Source organism: Phyllostomus hastatus, unplaced genomic scaffold (assembly GCF_019186645.2).
Source record: "Phyllostomus hastatus isolate PE091 unplaced genomic scaffold, TTU_PhHast_1.1 phas_contig_210, whole genome shotgun sequence".
Taxonomy (NCBI): domain Eukaryota; kingdom Metazoa; phylum Chordata; class Mammalia; order Chiroptera; family Phyllostomidae; genus Phyllostomus; species Phyllostomus hastatus.
The window spans coordinates 28,111,394-28,133,563 of NW_025333737.1; the positions used below are offsets into that span (position 1 = coordinate 28,111,394).

A 22,170-nucleotide genomic window follows, 5' to 3' on the forward strand; every position below is an offset into this window, starting at 1 on the left:
TTGTGCTGGGCCAGGCTGTTACCTTCTTTGCCCGGCCTGCTGCCTCTGCCCGGTGAAAGGGCAGGAAATAGACATCATCCATGGCTCATCACCTCCCAGGTATGTGCGTCCCTGGACACAGAACCCCCAGGGGTTGAGCCAGACACACAGCAGCACCTGTTGGCCTTGAGAGGCTCCCTGGGGCATGAGTGGGGAGAGTCACTCTGTTTCCTGAAAACCATGGCCTGGACTTACAGCAAGAGGAAAGGAAGTTAGGTATCTGGAAGGACTTACAGACTGCTTGCTGGGTGAGCAGGCCAGACTCTGACAGAGGCCATCCCTGCGGCCATTGCCCTCTGCTTGGGGCCACGGAGTCTGACATGGCTGAGAACATCTCGGTGCTTCCGGCAGGAGGGGGCCGGCCCCCAGCCTCTGGTCTTCCAGTGACCGAGGAGCAGCGGAGGGTGCTGACGGAGACGTCATGAGTGCTGCTCCCTTGACCGCGGTCCTTTCCCGCTCTGCTCCTAGGCCCTCCTGACTCAGCGCTGGTGGCAGCCTCCCTCTTCCCGTCCGGCTTCCGGCAGGGTGGGGGTGGGGGTCCAGCTCCTGCACAGGGGGCCCTGCAAGCAGCAAACAGGAAACAGGAGAACAAAACCGCTCCCTGGCCCCCACATGCCTCACCCTCACCCTTCCTCCTCCTTTCCTCCTCCCTCCCTCCCTCCTGCTGCCCCCCTAGGGTCCTCTCCCCTCCTCCCTCTGCTGCCAGGACCCCTCTCCTCTCTGAGCCCCTCCACGTCACTCCCCTGCCGCCCACAGCGCTGTCCTTCCTCGGATGGGATGAGGGGGCCAAGCCTTCTGCTGGGCTGTCCCCTTGGGCAGCTGCCAGTGAGGGCCCAGTGCTGGGGTTCTGTCCCCCAAAACTCCCAGGTCTGGGAGCAGGGTTTGGCTGGAGCTGCCTCCACCACCCCAGTCCCGGCCTCCCTTTCCTGACTGCTGGCTGGGACCTGGGAATAAGATCCAAGGTTGGAGTGAGGGGTTCTGGGCTTGGAGTCCCAGTGATGCCATGACAAGCCGGGTGCTCTGGGACCTCAGCTTCCTCGTCGGAAAACCGGATCCCAGCGGTGGCCCCAGGCCACAGCGAGGGGCCGTGGCGGGAAACACACTGCTTGCGAACAGTCGAGTGGGGCAGAAATGGTGGTGCTGACGAGCACCCACCTACCAGCCCAGACCTCTGCCGGCCCCACCGGGGAAGGGGCCCGGGGAGGGGGATGGCCAGGAAGGGAGGTGGGGAGCAGGGTCTGCCGTCCACTTGGGCTTCCTGCCTGACTCACAGGCTGGGCATGGGGCGGGGGCCGGCTCAGAGCCCATTGTCAGCGCCGCGTTGGCCCCTCTGGGCAGAGTGAAGGGACGGTGGGTCCTGGGGAAGGGGCAGTCACACTCCCCACAGTGACGGTGGGGGCTGCACCTGTAGCCTTCGGGCACCTCTGGGGTGGGTGTCAGGAGAGCGCCGATTTCCGCGCCGGGCAGGGTGTGCGCGTGTGCAGTGGGGGTGCTGGGCGGCGTGGGCATGTCGTCTGCCTGCCCTTGTGCGGGCTGTGAGTCCTCTGCGGGGTGTGTGGGGGGGTGGATGGTGATGTGGGGGGTGTCTGGCGGGCTTTCAGGCCATCGTGGGTACCCATGCACATGTGTCTCCACAGGACATGTGGGCCATGCACGTATGGGAGGTGTCCAGAGTGCGTGTGCGTACGGCATGGAGTCCATACACGGTGTGCGTGTGAGGGGGATGGTGTGCTGCTGTGTGTGTTTCTGTGGGGTACGCGGAAGAGGGAGAGTGAGTGAGCGAGTATGTGTGGCTGGCAGGGTGTGGGGTGTGGGAATGTGTGTGTGGTGTAGGTGTGTACGGGGTGGGTAGGGTGTGTTTATGTGTATGCGTCCATGTGAAGGACATGTGTACACATGTGAGTGTGTGTTTCTCTGGGCGCAGGAAGCTGGGTGCGGTGCGTGCAGGGCCCCTGGGGGGTGAGTTTTTGTGTGGGTGGGAGGGCGAAGGGGCTCTGTACGTGTGTGCCTGTGCAAGGGCGCTGTGTGTGCGTGTGTGTGAGTGTGTGTGAGTGTGTGTGTGAGTGTGGGGGCTGGGCCGCCCTGGACAGGGGCCGCCCCGGAGGGGGAGGCGTCTGCTCTGCGCGACTCGCCGGCGTGTCCGGGCTCCGCCGCGCCTTCAGCCGAGTGGAGCAGGAGGCGCGGAGACGCTCCAGCCGTCCTGCCGTCCTCTGCGCGGGCCGGCCGTCCCTTTGGGGTCCCCGGGCCCCGGGCCCGCGGCTCTGGGGGGCGGGCGGGGACCCCTGGGGCCCGTCTGCCACCAGGAAGGCCGAGGACGCCGCCCGCGGGGCGCCGAGGAGTGGCCGTGGTCCCCCGCGCCGCGCGCCCTGCTCCGGAAGCCGGGCCCCCGGCGGCGCGATGGGGCCGGGACAGCCGGCGGGGCCGGGGGCCCCCACCTGCGGCGGCGCTGGTGGGCAGCGCTATGTGGCGCTTGGATCGCGCGGGGGCCCGGGACTGGCGCTGGGAGCGCGCCGTCGGTGTGGACTGCAGCGCCCCGGAGCCGCGCTGCCTCTGGCTGCCCTACCTCAGTCACAGCGACCGCCACGCGCCCGGGTCGCGATGGACCAGGGTGAGCGCTGAGGGAGTGGGGGCCGCGGGCAGGGGGCTGGGCAGGCCTCGTGGGGAGGTGGGGACGCAGGTACTGGACCACCAACTCCCTGGGATCTTTGAGCCGTGTATGCCCTGCATTCTGGGACCAGTGCCCCAGAGTGGGGAGTGAGTGAGGAGCTGGAGAACTGCAGGGGAGGGTGGTAGGACTGTGGCTGAGAGCTTTCCCAGGGGTGCTGGATGACAAACCCTAGTCTGGGCGAGGGCCTCCAGGGGGCTCAAGCCTGCTAGTTCACAAACAGAGGCAGCATGGAGGAGACCTGGGTTATTTGAAGAGATGCTGGGCATCTGGAATCCTGGGGAGTTCGGGCCGGCGGGGACCTGGAGCCAGAGGCAGGCGGGAGCACCACTAAATGGAGTGGTGGGCTCCACTCTGCCCTCCCCTGGGTAGTGGCCGGGGGCCCTTGGCACTCGAGGATTTTCTGGTGGGCGAAGGAGACTTGAGGTGGCAGCACGGGCCGCAGCGGGCAGTGAGCGACCTGTGGGTGAGAACTAGCGAGCAGGGCAGGCATGGGGAGGCGGGGACGGTGCTACTGATGCTGGGGACCGACCGGGCGGGCAGGGCGTGAGTCACAGTGGGCACCCTGCCCAGCGTGAACGTTGTGCTCCCTGCGCTGGCCTCTTTCTGCTCCCGGGGGAGGAGCGGGACTCCCGGGGTCCCGTTCCCGGTGTTGCCGGTGCACCGCGTGCCTGGCTGTGTCTAACCTGTGGCCCCGGGGCCACTGCCCTTCCCCTCGAATCCGCTGGTGTTCCTGGATGTCCCTTTCTTTCCTGACACGAGGGTGGGAGCTTTTGGAACTAGATCTGGGCCCGACAGCATTCATCAGGTGTGTCCCTGTGTCCCCCGAGCCTCTCCTTCTGCACCCCCTTGTCTCTGTTCCAACCGCAGGGAGCAGGGTTGGGGATGCGCGGGCTGCACCCCTTCCCAGTCTAGTCACCTTTCTAGTGCTCATTGCTGGCTCCTCTGTTTCTGCCTCTGTCACCTCATCCCCCAGCAAAATAAGAGCACGACCCAGCATGGTCCCTGGTCAGATGGAGGGGAGAAGAGGGGACAAGCGCGTACAACAGCATAGAGGGATTGAGGCCAAACCTAAGGAAGGGAGCTTCCTGCAGCGGGGCCGCCAGGGTGGGCTGTTGATGGGGGCTCTGGTGTCCCCACTTGAGGCAAGAGTGTGGTAGCTTTGGCTGGGGGATCGCCACACAGACATCCTCAACAGCCTAGTGGGAAAGGATGGGGGAAGGGAAACTGGAAAGAAGGAAAAAGGAGAGACTGAGATAAGGTTGGGGGCGCCAGCAGTGCCCAGGTGAGGAGGGGGCCTGAGAAAAGGCATGCCTGCCGCCCCGGGTTATAGGCGGGCACCCCCAGAAGGTGGCACCCCCCAGGCAGCTGGCAACTCCAGGCAGGATGTGTGCTGGGGGAGGAGTGGGGGGCATGCGGGGACCTGTCTCAGCCACTTCTCGTCACTGGGGCAGCTGGTGGCTTAAACCTTAATCCAGGACACCAGCAAAACAATGGTCCCTGCAAACAGCCTCAGCTCGGAGCCTGGGTGGAGGGTGCGCAGGGGTGGCTGCCCCCCCTGGAGAGGAGCAGGGGCTTCTGGGAGGAGTGGGCAGAGGAGGGTCTCCCGAGGCCCTCTCTTCTCCCTGGTCAGTTCATTGCCAGGTCAGCAGGGATAGGAAATCCAGGGGATGTCAGCCCTCAGCAGAATCCCCAGAGAGTTTTCTCCCTGGGCTCCCGTGGGACTGCGGGTCGAAGTGGGAGAGTCCGGGCTGTCCCTACAGGTGGAAGGAGCTGGGGGGCATTGCCGGGCCTCGGACCCCGTGCCAGAATCCCAGCCCAGCCCTGCTGGACTGGGGGGGCGTGCCTCTCTCGCTTGAACCCTTGCAAGGACAAAGAGCCCACAACCGCCTCTGGGCAGTCTGCCAGACCTGCGGGCTGACACGGAGTCACCTCGGCCCCGAGCTGCGCGCCCTGGTCGCCCACCCGGCTGCGGCCCCTGCAGCGAGGCTGCTGCCCCTGCCACATTCCCCTTGACTCTTCCCAGCCCCGTGTCGGATTCCCTAGCATGCGCTGGGCACCGGGCAGGTTTCCCTCCACCAGATGCACGAACAGGAGGCTGCATGGAAATATGATGGAACTTCTTGTATCGGCACATTCTAGTGGCGAATTCGAGCTTTCTCCAGTTATTAGGTGGGGAGGAGCGGGGGAGGTCCTCACCCCAGAGCCAGCAGTCTCTTCTGCACCCAGCCTCGCCTTTCCTTCCAGTGCCGAGGAGGAACGAAGGGGGTGAGGGCTGTTGAGGGGGGAGAGGAGGGAGCTTCTTGTCCTCCGAGGGTTGTCAGGTTAGGCTGCCCGGAGCGGGGGTTGGAGAGCCCCCAGGGGAGCCCGCCTGGCTTCGCACCAGGCATGCCACCCGGGCCCCCATCTTCTCCAACCCGCCCGCCGCCTCCCGACGAGCACACCTCTCCGACCCCCCCGCCACTCGCTCTCCCTCTCTGTGTCCGGGCAGGGAGCCTCCCCTCAGACACTGTCCATGCTCTTCTCCCTCAGGCCCCAGAAAGTCCTGTGTGTCCCCAAACCCTTGTCTTCAGACACCCTCTGCCACGCCATCCCGGGCAATCCCAAGTATCCCAGCGGACCGGCCGGGGGGCAGCAAAGTGCCCCCCGCCCCCACCCGGGTTGTCCCTTAGTCACCGTGAGCCGGCCGGGCCCTGGGCTGGGCTCCTGAGCCGCAGGAAGTCTCTTCGGTCGTGTGATGTCCTGTCGACTCCCTCGTGGCTCTGGGTCCTCCACTTGTTCCAGCTGTGGCTCCTGAAGGACACGCATGTGGACCAGTCTGTCCGTGCCTATGTGTGTCTGTCTGTGTGGCATGTGCTGTGTGTGAGACTGATTATGTGCAACTGTGTGCACCCATGTCTGCGTGTCCACATAAGAGTGCACGTGTGAACCCATCTGTGTGTGTGCGTCTTGCACAGGAGTGTGCTCGTCTGGGTCTTGTCTGTTGTGTGTGCACGAGTGTGTGTGGGTGTGTCTGCATCTGCCTGCGCGTGCATCTGTCTGTGTGCGTGTGTGCGTGCGTGAGAGTGTGCAGCGGCGGGAATGAGCCCAGACAGCAGCCGGCCCCCGTGTCCAGTGCCCGGCACATGGCAGGTGCTCGGCGAACGTTTGGTGGACGGAGCCGAGCCAACACCTGGCCCACGGCGTTGCGTTGTGTTCTCGGAGGCAAAGGTGTCAGGAGGGAATTGAGAGGAAGGAGAGAAGGAAGCAGCTTTGGGGCTGGTGAGGGCGAGAGAGGAAGGAAAGGCAGCGGAGGGTGCCCGGATCCCCAAGGACCCCACCCTCTCAGGTCCTCTGGGCTGCAGGCGGGAGGGAGCCTGCAGACTTGGGACCCTGGGCCGCGTGGCCACTCACCGCCTCCCTGTGCTTCCACAGCTGCCGCTGGGCCCGAGAGATGGGTGCGCTCCCGGGCGCCCCCTCCCCTGGCAGGGGGCCCGGACGCTGCTGCTGCACAAGAGCCCCCAGGACGGCTTTGGCTTCACCCTGCGCCACTTCATCGTGTACCCGCCCGAGTCCGCCGTGCACTGCGGCCTGAAGGTACGCACACCCAGGTCCCCGCGGCCCGGCCCATCCTGAGGACACCTCGACCGGGGAGAGGAGATTGCTTTGTACGGTCCCCTTCCTCGCAGTTCTTTTTCCGTGGCCCGGGTCATTTTCAGGTTCTCAGGGGAAGGCGGCGGGGCCGGGGGTGGTCGGTTCAGCGCAGGAGACCTGGAGGTGGGGGCCGGAATGCCAGCTCACACCTCAGACTTGAGGCCCCTGGAACGGGAACAACCTGCTGGAGAGACGCAGTCCCGGGACCCCGTGTCCACTGGCCACTTCTGAGCGGGTTCATCGCTCGCTCTCAGCCTGAGCTCTCCGAAGGTCTGTGCTAACACACCCTGGGAACCCCTCCCGGAGCACCCAGGCCCCTGCCGCCCTTGCTCTGGGTGCTGGAAACAGCTCTGGGCTGGGATGGTTCTAGCCCTGGTACAACTCCCCACTCCCTGTGGTCCCTGGGCTTCGTTTGTCCTGCCGTGACCTGCGGGCGTTTCTCTCCTTGACCCCCAAGGGCCCTTCCAGCCGTCATATACATGTCAAGTTCTCTCAGTCCAGGAACCAGGGCGGCTCAGCCCAACCCACGGAGTCAGCTTGGGAGGAGGGGGTCCTGAACGTGAAGCAGTTCTGCAGGAAGACGTGGGGGTCCCTAGGCAAGAATTGGGGTTCCCCAGGAGAGCCCTGCTCCCTTCCCCAAGTCTCCCAGCAGGGGAGAAAGATTTGTTTTGTATATATATTTTTAAAATATTTTATTTATTTATTTTTAGAGAGAGGGGAAGGGAGGGAGAAAGAGAGGGAGAGAAACATCAGTGTGTGGTTGCCTCACCTGGGGACCTGGCCTGCAACCCAGGCATGTGCCCTGACTGGGAATGGAACCGGCAACACTTTGGTTTGCAGGCTGGTGCTCCATCCACTGGGCCACACCAGCCAGGGGGAGAAAAATTTATTTTGGAGTCAATGAGCCCATTTCTCCCCTTCCCCCGGGGCTGGCACCAACCAGCCTGAGCAGCTGTTGGGGTCTCCCCTTGGAGGACTTGGTCCTACCTGCCGGAGAACCGAGGCATTGGCTTTCACTGCCTGTGTCTGTGCACTTGCACAGCTCTTTGTGGGCACATGTGTGTGCCTGTCATGTACACACACATGTGCATATTGGTGCCTGTGAATACACATCAGTGTACATGGCTGTGCAACGCTCCTCTCCATGTCTGAGTCCAGGGCGAGGGGGCTGCACACGCTATTTCACAGGCCGCAGCTATGCTTCTGAGTGTAAGTGGGGACTGATGGTGTTGGGGGGCACTGCCCCGCCCCTTGATGCCCAAGGACACCACGCCCCAGTTCCCTGGAGCCTTCGGTCCTTTCTTCCCTCCTTTTCCAGAATGTCCCTCCTTCCTGGCTGCTGCCAACTTCTCTCAGGGGTCCCTGCGGAGGGGTGACAAGGGCGAAAGCAGTCTGAGTGGCCCAGGCTGGGCGGCAGGCCTGTCTCCGAGAGACCCAGCTCACATGGGGCGCTGGCAGACCCCAGGGCAGAGTGAGCCAGGGACAGGCTCCATTCCCTTCCCAGAACCTGCCCAGGCCTGGGAGCCCGCAGGGAGCTCAGCCCTCTGAGCGCATCTGTCGGCCTCTGCCCCCTGCTCCCTGCCCCATCAGCTCCTATCAGCGGGCACGCACCCCTCTCGGGAGGACCGGGGCAGAGCGACTCTCCAGCAGCGCCCAGAGGCCTCCCTGTCCTGGCTGGTGTGCCAGAGGCTTGGCTTCCAGCCATGTCTCTGCCGCTGAGTCTCTGAGTGGCCCTGGACAGGTCCTCTGTTATGTGACACGGGTGACCTGTGGAGAGGGTTGGACGCGATGCTACTGAAGGTCGGACCCTGCCCTGAAGTGCCACATGCCGCGGGGCCCCTTCTGTCTCTCTGACCTTCCGCTTTCACTTCTGTTTCCTCCCCACGGCCAGTGCCCTTCCCCCTGGCCAGGGTGACCCCAGAGGCCTCCCTAATGGGTCCCCTTCACTCAACTGCTTAGCCCTGCACCTCGACGCCTCTCCTCCAACTGGTATTTTCACAACCGCCCGCTCCCGCTCAAGAACCGTCACTGGCTTTCCCTCTCTCTCATTGCAAACTCGAACGCTTCAGTCTGACTTCTGTGGCCTGCTGGTGTTGACTTCCCTTCTTCTCCACCTCCGCTGATGCCGCCCTACCTGTCTTCTCTTATCCCTGACACTGAGGTCCTGCACACCCCCCTCCCCTCCCCCAGAAGGCCTCCTCCCAGCCTTCTAGAGGCCCCTCCCCCAGAGGGACACTAATCAGGCCGTCCCCTCTCGTTCTCTGAGAGCCGATAGCCCCTGTTTGCACTTGTCAGGCCTGCTTATCTCTGTCCGTCTGGGCTCTCTCTCTCTCTCACTCTCTCTCTCTCACTCTCTCTCTCTCTCTCTCTGTTAGTATGTTTGTTTCGGGCTCCCCAAGGGAAGGGGTCATGGGTCCCCCCCAGGATCGGGGGCTTTCAGACGGCTGCGATGTTGATGTGGTGGGATCGGCATGAGAGAGAGCTCACGTCCTTGGGAAATCCTTCCTGGGACTCGATGTCCCCACAGATCCCCCCTCCTGCCCCCTCCAGGCGCAGGGCTATTTGGAGACGATAAGGCGGTAGGCCGTTGGGTGAGGGAGATTGAAGGGGCCCGCCCAGGCGGGGCCGGGCCTCCCTCCGTGGTGCTGGGGGCTGGACTGAGGGCCAACACCCATCTCTCTGTCCCCTGCAGGAGGAAGAGAATGGAGGCCGAGGAGGAGGTAAGGGGTGGCGAGGGGCGGGCCCCAGGGGTGGGGCCGGGCTGGGGTTCATGCTCCAGCTTCTGCTTCTCGCCCTCTCCCCCAAGCCAGCCTGGACTTCGCTGTGCCCCTCAGCCTCATCTGCTGTCCCTGTCCTTGCTGTCCTCTGGGTGGCCACTCCGGACATCTGCCCATGCTCTGTCTACCTTCCCTCTCTTCCCTCCCATTGGTCTCCCTCTGGGCCTTTCTGTTTCACTCTAGAGGTGGCACCCTGGGGAGCAGATGGGTTTCTGAGACCTGGCCCTCGCCCCAGAGTTCCTCCCAGCCTGGACTGAGGCACCCAGGGGCTGCAGGGCCCGGGGGCTGCGGTGGGTGCAGCCCCTCCAGGGCCGTCCTTGTGGCCCCTGGCTGTCGCCCTCGCTATTTCAAAGGACCCCTGACTTGCACCCAGGCTCCCCAGGGAGTTCAAGGCTGAGCTCCTTGCACAGGCAACCTTCTCCCTTCTCTGCCCCTGGGGTTCCTGCTGGGAGGCCACAGGGACACTGTCTTTGTGTGTCCTTGTCACCGAGGCCTGTGGTGAGGGGGCAGCCCGCTGCCTAGGACGGGCCCATTTCCCTGAGGGAGACGGGAGCAGAGGAGTGTCGCTGGGTCCAGTGTGCTGTCAGAGGTGGGGGAGCGGGTGTCTGTGCGCTCCAGGGCCTTCCTGCAGCCTCCCCGGGTCCGTGGGTGTGGACGTGCCCCGTGTGTGGGAGTGTCTCTCCCTGCTGGCGTATCTGCAATCCTCCATACGGCCTCTTTTGTGTCACCCTTGCCTCTGCCTCGTGACATGTGTGTGTGAGTGTGAGTGTGAGTGTGTCCCACTATACAAGGAGCTGAGAAGGGGAAGAACCACGTCTCTCTGCCCTTTTTAGTCTGCTTCCCAGCACCACGCTGGGGTGCGCAGGGAGCAACTCTGCACCTGCGTGGGTTTGCCTGCTCCCGGGAGCATGTCTCCCTGTCTCTCGTCCCGTGCACCTGTGCCCCTTTGATGACGCAGGGCTCTGTCTGTGTCTGTGTGAGTGTGGTTATTCTCTGAGTGTGTGTAGCTGTGCATGGGTGTGACCTTCAGCAGGTCCCCCCGCAGCTAACCCGGCCGATGCCCACCAGGACCCTCCCCCCGGCACCGCCTGGAGCCCATGGACACCATCTTCGTCAAGAATGTGAAGGATGAGGGCCCCGCCCACAGGGCGGGGCTTCGCACAGGTGAGCTGTCCCAGTTACCAAGCGCGCTGCTGCACGCCTCTGAGCCTCTTCTCCCTACCCTCTGGTTAGGATGGGATTCTGGACCCAGGTGTTGGGAGGCTGCTGTCGCCTGATATCACCCATTCTGGGTACCGCGGTTCTTGGCTGGGTCCGTTGATGTGCCTTGGCCTGCTCACACTTGGCCCTGCCCCCTGTCCCCAGGAGACCGGCTGGTGAAGGTGAACGGGGAGAGCGTCATCGGGAAGACCTACTCTCAGGTCATAGCTCTGATCCAGAACAGGTGAGCGCCCCCTGCCTCCCACGCCCATAACAGCTCCTGCCGTCATTGAGCCCCTGCACACCCTCCCCCTTGGCCCTGGGGGTGCCCTGGAGACCAGGATCCCTGTCCCCCCCAGACCCTGTTGCCTCAGCCGGGCCTGACCCCCTGCCCTGTCTCTGCAGCGATGATACTCTGGAGCTCTCCATCATGCCCAAGGACGAGGACATCCTCCAGCTGGTGAGTCCTGCCCTGTGCTCTGAAGTGGGGGGCCCCTGGGGCCTGGGGGACAGGATAGAGCCTTCCCCCCTTGGGCCTCCCTCCTGCGTCTGCCCCTCTGGGAGGTAGAGAAGAGAGTGAGGGGGCAGCACCAGCCTGGCATTGCCCAACCAGGGGTGCCAGGCCCATCCCTGGGCTGGGACTGGTTGTTGCTTCATTCAGGGCTGGCGTGTTGGGGGAGGGGCAGGCACCAGCCTTGGCAGACAGGATTCCTGCCAGGGCGCCTGGAAGGAGGCTGACCCAGCGGGCCCTGCCAGACTGGCACGTTCTTGTCGGCTCCCGTGAGAAGCCTGGTACCCACACCTGCCCCCGGCCCCAAGTGAGTGTGTCTCCTGTAGCAGTGTCCACACACACAGCACACCCCACCCTGCTGCCGTGTGCTCTAGTTCACACGACTCACCATTCACCACTCATACACCAGCAGAACGCGCCAGCCACACAGCCACACGGCGTAACCCCTCTGCACGCTCTCACGTCGCACGCCCTGAACGGCGGGCGGTACGTGACACGCAGACGCACCACAGCAGGCACACGCCTCCACACACACAACCGCTCAGCGCCACGCACGGGCACCACGACCACGCAAACACCTCAGGTACCCCGGTGCACCGCAAACGCCACCCCGCCCCGCGCAGCCCCCGGGGTCTCCGTCCCCGCGGCGCAGCAGAGCGCAGCACAGCGCATGTCCCGTGCACCACAACGCAGGTCCTCGAGCTGCTCACCGCCACCCGAGAACGCTCGCTGATGTCGCCTCGCTCGCTGTCCTCACAACGGGCGCGCCCCCAAACACCACAGCTCCAGCCCAACACCGGTGCCAGCGCCCCCCCCCCCGACACGCAGTGACCGGAGCGCCCACAACCACGTTGGGCCGTGTGCACTCGCCTCCCCCACAGGCCCTCAGCCCACCTGGCGCTCAGCATCAGGCCCAGCACACGCCATGGACGTCGAGTGCATCACACGTGTACCTGTCTACCCCCCACACGCTGTGCGCACGCGCGCACACACACACACACACACACACACACACAAAACACACACACACACGCTGTCTCTCTCCGCGCCCCCCCGCCCCAGCCCTGACCCAGAGCCCGAGGCAGTTCTCTCTGTCTGGTGCCCAGTCCCCTGTCTCGGGTCACAGCCAGATGCCAGCGTACTCGCCCCCAAGGCCACTGCCCCCCCAGGGAAGGCCGAGTGCCAGGTCCAGGAGGCCCCGAGAGCCGCTGTGCTGGCTTCTGCCCTGGACGTGATCTCGTAATCACTGTAATCATAGTGCCCTGCTTGGCACCCTGCTCCTCGGGGAACCTCCGCCCCCTGACCTCAACTGCCCCCTTGCCCTTCCTAGCAAGGGGGAGGCAAGGATGAGGGTCCAGAGAGGTGCACGGCTCCCCCAGAGTCTCAAAGGCCCTGCCCACACACCCCCAGGCTGAGGCAGGCTAAGGGACAGGGTGAGAGGGCAGGGCCTGGGGCTTGTCCTCCCACTCCCTCCTCAGCTGAAGGGGGGCGAGAAATGGGGAAGGAGGTGGCCTGGAACTCTGCTGCCCAGGCTGGGGGGGGGGGGCAGGCCCAGATGTCAGCATTTGGGGGCCTCCGCGGGCACCCCCATCCCTGCCGGCTAGAGGGTGGGGCCCAGGCATTCCTGTGGTTGGGAGCCAAGGCTGGAGGCCAATGGGGCCGAGGCAGCCGCTGACGCCACCGCCGACGCTGCGAGGGCCCTCCACACCCATCCTTTCCTCCCTCCTCCTCCCGCCGGCCCAAAGCGCTGGCTGGCGGGGGCCAGAGGCAGCCAGCCGCAGGGAGGGCAGACTGGGGGTGGGGGGCCACGGAGGCCAGGGCTGGCGCCGTGGTCAGAGGGGTCAGCGGGGCGGGGGAGGGTGGAGGCCGGCGGGATGCTGCCGCCGCGGGTGTGACTGCCGGGAGCCCGGGAGCCGGCGGGATGGCAGGAAGGAGAGGTATGTGCGTCCCGCCGGCCGGCTATGTCGGCCCGAAGGGGGCTGAGTGTGCGGGGGTGTGGTTTAGCTCATTTTCATCACATGATGTGTGTGCCCGGGACTGGAGGTGTAGTTATTTGTGTGTGTGTGTGTGTGTCTCATTGTGTTTCGCTGTGTGTGTGTGTGTGTGTCTCTGGGTGTGTATTTTCCTGTGTCCCCTGTGGGGTGTGTGTGTGTGTGTTTGGTTTCACTCTCCCACCCGCTAGTACTTCACCCTGAGATAGACCCCCAGGCACCCCATCAAGGGCCAGGCTAGGGCAGGGCCACCAGGCTGCTGTCCCTGGGGGCTGCCTCCTTTTTTGGCTGGCCCGGGCACTGGCCCTGTCACTCCTCAGCAATGCAGCGTCAGCCTCAGCTCCCAGAGCCAAATTCCAGGCCTCCGGTGGTGGCAGAAGGTGGCCCAAGGCCCCTCAGCCAGCCCAGCCCCTCCCCCAACCTGACCCCGAGGAAGCAGGAGGTGAGCAGGTTCCTCCTCACTCCAGGGGCCCAAGAGCCAGCCCCCCTCTCGGCCCCCCCACCCCCAACCCCATCCAGGGAATGGTGGGACAGCTGGGCATTCCAGCCCCCCCTCAGACACACCCCTCAGCCGGCTTCCCTTTCTGTCATCCGCCACCTTGACCTGGCTCTGGTGGGAGTTCCCAGCTCGGTCTGAGGGGCTGTGGGTACTGCTGGACACGAGGAAGCAGGGAGGCAGCTGAGGCCGGCGTGGGGGGAGGACCCCGGAAAGCAGATGTTGGAATGTTTGTGGCTACAGGCAGTCCTTGTCATGAGTCCTAGAGGAATCCTGGCCCTTTCTCCAGTGTGTGTGTGTGTGTGTGTGTGTGTGTGTGTGTGTGAGAGAGAGAGAGAGAGTGATTCTTATTTCTGTCCCTACCCCACCCTCGTTGGAGCCTACCCTCCTACTCTCACTACTCAGGACTCCCCCTGCTCGGTCCTCTCCTCTTAACCCCCGTCTCTGTCACCCTGAGCTCCCGAGGCTGCCGTAGCCCTGCCCTGGGGGGTCTGCCCAGCCCCACTCACTTGCCTCTGTCCCCCCCACCCCCCCCCCGCCAGGCCTACTCCCAGGACGCCTACTTGAAGGGGAACGAGCCGTATTCCGGAGAGGCCCGGAGCATCCCAGAGCCGCCCCCAATCTGCTACCCTCGGAAGACCTACGCCCCGCCAGCCCGGGTCTCTGCCTGGGCCGCGATGGTGTCTGATCCCCTCTCAGCACTGCCCAGTGACCCTCGGAGCCCCGCTGCCTGGAGCGACCCAGGAACCCGCATCCCGTCCGCTGCCCGCGCCCATTCGGACAACCCTCCCTCGGGGATGAGCCAGCCCCGCCCCAGCCCTGGTGCCTTCCCCCGCCTTCCCTCGGAGCCCCGAACACCTCGTGCCTTCCCGGAGCCTGGCAGCCGGGTACCCCCCAGCAGACTGGAGTGCCAGCAGGCCTTGTCGCACTGGCTGTCGAACCAGGTCCCCCGCAGGGCGGGGGAGAGACGGTGCCCCGCCATGCCCCCTCGGGCCCGCAGTGCCTCCCAGGACCGGCTGGAGGACATGACTACCCACCACCCATGGCCCTGCTCCACCTCCCAGGGTGCCTTGAGCCAGCTGGGCCAGGAGGGCTGGCACCGGGCTCGCTCAGACGACTACCTGAGCCGGGCCACCCACTCAGCCGAGGCACTGGGGCCGGGGGCACTGGTGTCACCTCACTTTGAGCGCTGCGGCTGGGCTTCCCAGCATCCATCTGCCCGCACCCCCGCCTGCCCATCCAGGGACCCGCCCGGACCCCAGGCCCCGCCCCTGCCTGGTCTGCAGGGCCTGGACGACATGGGGTACATCGGGTACCGGAGCTACAGCCCATCATTCCAGCGCCGGACTGGCCTCCTGCATGCACTCTCCTACCGGGACTCGCCCTTTGGGGGGCTCCCCACCTTCAACTTGGCCCAGTCCTCCGCACCGTTCCTACCAGAGGCCTCCGAGCCACCCAGGGTTATCCAGCCAGAACCCAGCTCCCGGGCCCTGGAGCCTCCCGCCGAGGACCGTCGAGACGAGGTGGTCCTGAGGCAGAAGCCCCCGACAGGCCGCAAGGTCCCGCTGCCCGCCGCAAAGCAAATGAACCGCGGGTTCGGTGACGAGTCCTCAGACCCAGAGACCGGTGGGCGAGGGGAACGCCTGGGCAGGAAGATGGCCCCTCTGGCCACGACAGAAGACTCCCTGGCTTCCATCCCCTTCATTGGTGAGTGACGGTGCAGGAGGCTGCCTTGGGAGACCTGGTTGTGCCCTGTTGTACCCCACCCGCCTGCCACCCTGGGCAAAACTTCGGGCTCAGTGCTGATGGGATCAAACTGCTTCTCTCTCCATCCATCCATCCATCCATCCATCCACTTTTCCTTCCTTCTTTTCCTTCTTCCCTCCTTCCTTTGTTCAGTTCTTTCTCCCTTTGCATTTTTCCATCAGTCTTTCCATCCTTCTATCCTTCCTTTGTTCCTTCCACTCTTTGTTCTTTCCATCCGCCCTCCAACCTTCCATCCATCCGAGTGTTTGTGTCGGGCACGGGGCCAGGCCCCGTGCTCTCCTGGGGCGTGTGGCCCACCAGAGGGTCATAGGGTCAGGCAAGAGCAGTCCCGAGCGGTGGGTGTGTGATGGGCGGACGGGGAACTCTGGGAGACAGAGAAGGACCACGTAGCCTAGACCGGGGCATGGTGGCCAAGGAGAGAACCTTGGAGAAAGGAGACTTTGGCTAAGCCTTGAAGGGTGAGAAGGAGTTAGCTAGGGGAGAGAGTTCGGGGAGAGCGACTGGAATGTGCAAGAACTGAAGCAATACAAGGCAGGAGGCCTTTCCAGGTCATCAGAATGGGTCTGGAAGGGACTCCCCGGACTCGAGGGAGTTTGTACTTGACCCTGAGAGCAGACGGAAAACTGAAAGCTTGCTGCCTCTGGATTGGATGTTGGATAAGGGAAAGGGAAGGGAGCGGAGAGGCTGGGTGAGTCCCAGGTTTCTTGCCTCACCTGCATTTGGGAAGGGGAGCGAGTGGGGCAGGAAAAGGTTTAGCTTTGCTGAATATGAGGCACCCATGCGGGAGCAGGGTGGGTTGGGCTGGGGCTGGGGGGCTTGGGAGAAGGACGGGGTGAAAGGTCATGGGGCTGGCGGCCAGGGGATGAGAAATGGTCGCTGGAACCTCGGGTGGTGAGCTCACTGTAGTGCAGCCGTGGGAGGGGAGAACCGGCCCTGGCTGCCCGCAGCCGGCCTCCAGTGCCTCAGGGTGAGCGGGCAGGCACCGTCTCAGTAAGCTTCTAGTCTGACGGGGAGGTAAAGCCTTTCATTTCAAAGCACTCCCCGTCTGAGGGGGAACACAGCTCCTGCCCTCAAGGAGCCTCCAGGCTAACACAGGAGACGGTCTTTATCCTCAGAGGCTCCCAGTCTGTGGGGGGAGACACAGTCCCTGCTCTCAGGAGCCCAGTCTAGGTAGGCTGGCTGGACACCTCGCCTGGTGCCCCTGGTGTGATGGGGGAGGCGGGGGCCACGCCTCCATGACCTCAGTCTGGGTGGTGGGATACCCTTGGGCGTAGGTATGTTGCCAGCAGAACGCTGGAGAGTTGAGGAGCTCTGGGGATGTGGGCGGGGCCCGGAGGCAAGTCTGGGGGTGAGGGACAAGCAAGCTCAGCTGTCTGCCACCTTCACCCGCCATCCCCTCCATCCTCACAGATGAGCCCACGAGCCCCAGCATTGACCTCCAAGCCAAGCACGTCCCTGCCTCCGCTGTGGTCTCCAGTGCCATGAACTCGGCTCCTGTCCTGGGCACCAGCCCATCCTCCCCAACCTTCACCTTCGCCCTGGGCCGCCATTACTCCCGGGACTGCAGTGAGTGCTCCCCACACCCTCACCCCCGCCCCTCCCTTCCCCTTGCTGTCTGGGCCCCACGGTCTCTGTTGGGTCTGCTACCTGATGTCTGACCCCTTCTGGCTGGCTGCAGCTCCTTCCTGCCCTGCCCTGCCCAGCCCCGGGGGCTCCGGGGCGGCCCCTGGCCCGCGGCCCCACTGACCCTGCGCCCCTTGCGGTGGTTTCTCAGGCAGCATCAAGGCCAGCCGCCGGCGCTCCTCCTACCTGTTGGCCATCACCACGGAGCGCTCCAAGTCCTGCGACGACGGGCTCAACGCCTTCCGGGACGAGGGCAAGGCGCTTCGGTGAGGACGCGGTCGGGTCCCGCGCCGCCGGCTCCCAGCCCTGGGGTCCTCCCTCCACACGCCCCCCGGCAGAGAGCCTCCTCCCTAGAAGGCCTGCGAGCCCGGGGGCTCGGGGAGGGTGGCGGCTCAGGCCCGAGCGCGGCTTTCCGTGCGCCTCACTCTCGGTCCTCGCTCCCCAGGCGTCTGCCCAACCGAGTGCCCAGCTTGCGGATGCTTCGCAGCTTCTTCACCGATGGGGTGAGTGGCGTGTGTATGTGTGTTGGGGGTGGGGGCGGGCGAGGGTGTCGGAGTGCTGGCCGGGGCCTTGGTGCGGGGTCTAGGCCTGTGACCTCTGTCATCGGAAATGGGCTCCTTCGGCCCCTGCCCTCTCCTTTCTCCCCGCACCCACTCGCCCCGGGGTCAGCCACGTGACCCACCCTCCTCCGTGAGCTCTGTCTTCACTGCAGACTTCTTGCACCCCCCCCACCCCCCCGCCCCAGCCAAGGCCTTTGCACCCACAGCCCGCTCACTGGAATGCCCCGCCCACAGACCCCGCCCCCCGACCTAGGCCTCCCATGAAATTTCAGCCTCGCCCCCCACACACACTTCATGCCTCCCTTCACCGCTTTGTGTTTCTCCTGAGTGCTCCTCACCTTCCGTAATTCACGCATCCGCCTCCTTTCCTGCCTGTCTCCCGGCTGGAACGTGAGCTCCATGCGGACAGGGGTTTCATCCCGTTTGGTCGCTGCCAGATCTCTGTGGGTGCCTGGGACTGTGCCTGCACTGCGGAGGCCCTTGGCCAGTGTTGGGGTGGTGCCTCCAGGGGCCAGGGCCATTGCGAAGGAGTGGGGGGACACAGGGTTGAAGGTGATGAGGAGGCTAGAGCTTCCGGCCTCAGGACCTGGGGAAACAGCGGGTCAGTTCTTTGGGGGCCTCACCTCCTTGATTACGGATGGGCAGGAAGAGCCGTCTTGATTTCACACTCCCAGTGTCTTCGGTTTGTTTGACACTTCGATGATATTGTCACCTTGTTTACTCCTTCTAACTTCCTCTTGCTGACTTAACTCTCCCTGGACGTGTCACCTCTGTGGCTGGAGTCCTGCTGACACGGTCACTTCCTCCGTTTAACCCTTTGTGGACATGACTACCTGCTCCACCAATTCACTCCTTGTTGATGTTCCAACTTCCTCTGTTTGTTTAACTCGGTGTGAAGACAGTCACTTCCTCTGTTTCCTTATTTCCCTCCAAGTCTACAAAATTAAGCGAGGCTCTCGATGAGCTTTTCTGGAGTGGCGAGGCCCATGGTCTGCAGATCAGAGCTCTTCTTCCTCCTTCCTGGCTTCTCCAGTGCCTCTGTCTCATGACCTCGACCCAGAGGTCCAGGGAGGGCAAGCGAGGCCACGAGGCCACACCGCACAGCGGAGCACGGCGCAGGCATAGGCCAGGCGCCGGTGGCCGTGAGGGCTCCCTGGGGCTCCTGAGACGCTGGCACTTGAGGAACCGCCTCAAGTTGCCCTCTGTGGTCTCGTCGCAGTCCTTGGACAGCTGGGGCACTTCCGAGGATGCTGACGCTGCTTCTAAGCGACACTCCACCTCTGACCTCTCGGACGCAACCTTCAGCGACATCAGGAGGGAAGGCTGGTTGTCCTATAAGCAGGTCCTCACCAAGAAGGGCAAGGTAAGACAGCTGGTGGGACGAGGTGAAGGTGGATGGAAGCTGAATCCAGAAGAGCTCTCCAGCTTCTTACGCTGCAGTCTCTGCAGCCAAAGAGAAGCCGCTGGGGCTGTAGCCCCTGTAGGGTAGAAGTTGGGTAGCAGGATGGGTAGAAGTCGGATGCCAGGAAGAGCTTCTGGGGAACCTAAAGCACGCGTGAAAAAGAGGTCTGTTCTGCGGAATGGATCTGGTCAAGTCGTGCTTGGAATTCTGACAAAACCAGCCCTTGGTTGGCAGGTCACCCCCCAAAAATGGCCACTAGGGTTCATGGAAAATGAGGGAGCAAGGCCAGGGTGATTCTCTCAGCAGGGCTGAGGCCCCCAAAGAAAGCAGAGGTCAGCCTTTTCGAAGCCAGCAAATGTTTTAGTCTTTAACCTGAGAGCAACGGAAAGCCCTGGGGCCTATTTCCTGCGGCTTCCCGGGGAGTGCACTAGAGCCAGAGCGGAGGCGAGAGGAGGACCGGGTGAGAGCTGCCGCACAGATCCAGGTGAGAGACGGAGGGGGCTGGGGGCTGGGGCTGGAGGGCCCGGAAGGCAGCCAGTGAGGCCCCTGGTCTGGGCGACTGAACCTCCGTTGCGGGCCAGCGCGGTGGCTGCCCCGCGCCGTGCCTCTGAGCAGCGCGGGCGGAGCCGAGCCAAGCGGTTCTCGTGACCTGGACTTGCCTCCTGGCTGCAACACGAATTGCGGGGGAAGCCTGGGCGACTCGCCTGCCCAGGACTCGGCTTCCTCATCTGTGAATGGAACGGACAATAGTCCCTCGCTCGCACGTCCGTTGTTGGAGATTGGATGAGATGGGTTTACTCGGTGCCTGGCATGGGGCAGCCGCTATTCTGCTTCCTGCTTTTACCCGACTGTTCCAGCCTGCCTTCTGGGGGTCTTGCACCTGGAAAGATCCTAAGCTTCGAGGTCAGACAGACTTGGAATTCCTGCCCAGCCACTTCTCAAGCGTAGGCTCTGGGCATAAGGTCTCTTAGCTCCTGAGCGCCCACCTCTCCGATCTGTAGGATGGGGACGATGTCATTCTGCACCAGGGACTGAGTGGGAAGCGAGGTGGCTGTCAGGGCAGGGCTGGCTCCTCCGCGCCCTCACCCAGTCTGTGGGTAACGACTGAGGGCGCAGCCTGTCCTGGTTCTCAGCTGAGGTTCTGGGGATTTCGTGACGGGGGAGCCAGGCCAGTCCTGTCCTGCTGGGGCTCCTGACGAGCAGAAGAAGCTCAGTTGCGTAACAGTTTCTAGTGCCTGGCTGCTGTGATGGCGGCGCCCTGGGCAATGGCACCCAGTAGGTGGGGACAGAGTTGCCCTCCTGAGCGCCTGGAGAAGGGTGGGGAGGGAGTGCTGGGTCGCTGGGAGCCGGGCCAAGAGGTGGGAGCCAAGGCGGGGACGTGGGCGCCCCCACAGGGGGCTTTTTTCACTCGGGGTGAGGGCTTTAAGTGGGAGTGAGGGGGGGTGGGCCCAGGAGGCAAGTGTGGCGCCTGTGACAGGAAGAGACAATGCCACCGCTGTTGTCCAGGTGCGCAAGGGTGCAGGCCCTGACCAGGACGGTGGCGTGGGGCTGAGGAGAAGGGACAGCTTAGAGAGATTCGAGGGGAAGAAAGGCCTGGGCTTGCTGATGGCCGGGGGGTGAGGGGGATGGGGGAGAAAACACTGGTCCCTGGGGTCCCTGCGTGGGCTGTGAGGTGGTGGGTCCCCTGAGCCACAGGCTCTGGAGGGACAGGTTTGGGGAAAGGAAGCCAAGAGGTTCCCTTGGGCCCTTGTGGAGCCCGAGGGTGGGGGTGTCCTGGAGACTGAGGTGCTGAGGATACAGCACTCAGGATGGAGGCCCCCCACGGAGCGCATTCGTTCATCAGGGTGCGTGAGGGCAGCCAGGGTGCGGGCGCGAGGAAGGAGAGGGCCAGACACAGGCTGCGCCTTGAAAGGAAGGGTTGGAGTATGGCGGCCAACGAGGAGAGCCAGCAAGAGGGCAGGTGGCCGGGAGGTGTGACCTAGGAGGCTCAGGCAGGGGAGCCAGGTGCCGACAAACCCTTTCGGCCCAACATTTGGGTCCCTTGAAGGGCCTTTGAGAACAGCTCCTCCTGCCCGCCAGGCGGCCCGCGCCCCAGCTCCAGGCGGTCCCTGGCAGCTCAGCCACAGTGTGTCCGGGGCAGGGACTGGACCCGGTCCCTTCCTGCTCACTGCCCAGCTCTGGTGGACAGGGGCTGCACTCCCGTCTCGGCCAGAGTCCGATTTCACTCGCCCCCTCGGTGCCATGGCCTGGGAGTCAGGAGAGGGGTCCTCAAGGAGGTCAGCTTGGAGCCCCTGGTCTGATCGGGGTCCCGATTGCCGGCCAGGCTCTGTCTGTCCCCACGAGTCCAGCCTCTCCTGGCTCATCCCTCAGTCTCTTTCAGAGACATTGACTATGAGAGAGGGGAGGGAGGATGTGACAGGTCCCTGCAGCCACAGACCCAGTGCTTGAGCTGGATGCGACCTCGGAAACCAGCTAGCTCACCTCTTGTTTTAGCAGCAGGGGACCCCGATGCCAGGCCAGGGGGCTGGACGTGCCCAAGGTCACCCAGCTGGTTCAGCCTCAAAGGGGCACCCTTGCTACCACCTCACTCTGACATTAAAGTTCTCCTGGAGGGCCCTGCTGTCCCCTGACCAGAGCCCCAGGTCTGCGGCGGTAGGCAGGCTTGCTGTGTCCACCTGGTCTGCTCTGAGGGCGGAGGTGTGTGCTGAGTGCGGAGCAGCAGGCGGGCCGCCTGCCAGGGGGAGGGAGCTCTCGGGTTGAGACGGAGCCCCTGCGCTCAGGGTGCCCCGGGGCTGACACAGCCACTTGTGCAGGAAACACTGACGAGCACTCACTGTGGCTCCAGGACCTGGGGTGCGGACTGAGAGCAGAGTTAAGCTTCCCGCCCTCAGGATCTTAGTCTAAGCGGGGAACTCCATCACCTGCGTCACCTGGGATGGCAGTAAGCACCCGGGGAATGGGGTTGCCTTTAAGTCGGAGGGAGGGTTCCCTCTGGGGAAAATGGTCAGAGAGGGCCTCACCGAAGAGTGGATGCTGATGACATTTGAGCTCAGACCTGAAGGGCGAGGAGGGAGCAGCCACAGGAAGGGAGAGAAGGGGCTCCAGGCAGAAGGACCATGTACTGCAAAGGCCTCGAAAGGGTGGGCGTGGCTTGTTCATGACCCTGTGGCTTGACATGGGGAGGAAGGAGGGGGAGCAGGTGGGTTTGGAGAGGGAGGACCAGATAACCACGTCCTTGGATTTGATTCCAGGATGGGGGGAACCCATGAGAGGTGCTAAGCCGGGGAGAGACATGATCTCGGCTACATTTTAAAATCGTGGCTGCCGCTGCTGGGCGAAGAACGGCTTGTAGGAGGCAGGAGTGGAGACAGGGCCGGTTTGTGCAGTTGTCCAGGCAACAGAGGTTGATGGCGTGGACAAGGCGGTAGCAGGTGATGTTTGGGAAGCTAAAGTGACTGACAGACACTGGATATCAAAGTGAGGAAAAGGGAGGAGGCAAGGGCAAA

The 22,170-nt window shown here is 64.0% G+C and overlaps 1 protein-coding gene across 6 annotated transcripts in view; it reads left to right on the forward strand.

Moving 5' to 3' along the window:
• ARHGAP23 (Rho GTPase activating protein 23) overlaps nt 1-22,170 on the forward strand; it is a 77,635-nt gene that overhangs the window by 27,228 nt on the left and 28,237 nt on the right. For 2 of the 6 annotated variants that reach the window (XM_045835990.1, XM_045835989.1), the window contains exons 2-11: nt 6,119-6,280; nt 9,030-9,057; nt 10,183-10,278; nt 10,480-10,558; nt 10,720-10,774; nt 13,855-15,019; nt 16,490-16,645; nt 16,854-16,968; nt 17,148-17,205; nt 18,482-18,625. In XM_045835990.1, coding sequence (XP_045691946.1) covers nt 6,119-6,280; nt 9,030-9,057; nt 10,183-10,278; nt 10,480-10,558; nt 10,720-10,774; nt 13,855-15,019; nt 16,490-16,645; nt 16,854-16,968; nt 17,148-17,205; nt 18,482-18,625 — 2,058 coding nt within the window. Of the gene's footprint in view, nt 1-2,094; nt 2,648-5,770; nt 5,915-6,118; nt 6,281-9,029; nt 9,058-10,182; nt 10,279-10,479; nt 10,559-10,719; nt 10,775-12,656; nt 12,763-13,854; nt 15,020-16,489; nt 16,646-16,853; nt 16,969-17,147; nt 17,206-18,481; nt 18,626-22,170 lie in introns of those variants that run through there. The other 4 variants (XM_045835991.1, XM_045835987.1, XM_045835988.1 and 1 more) reach the window with 4 other exon arrangements.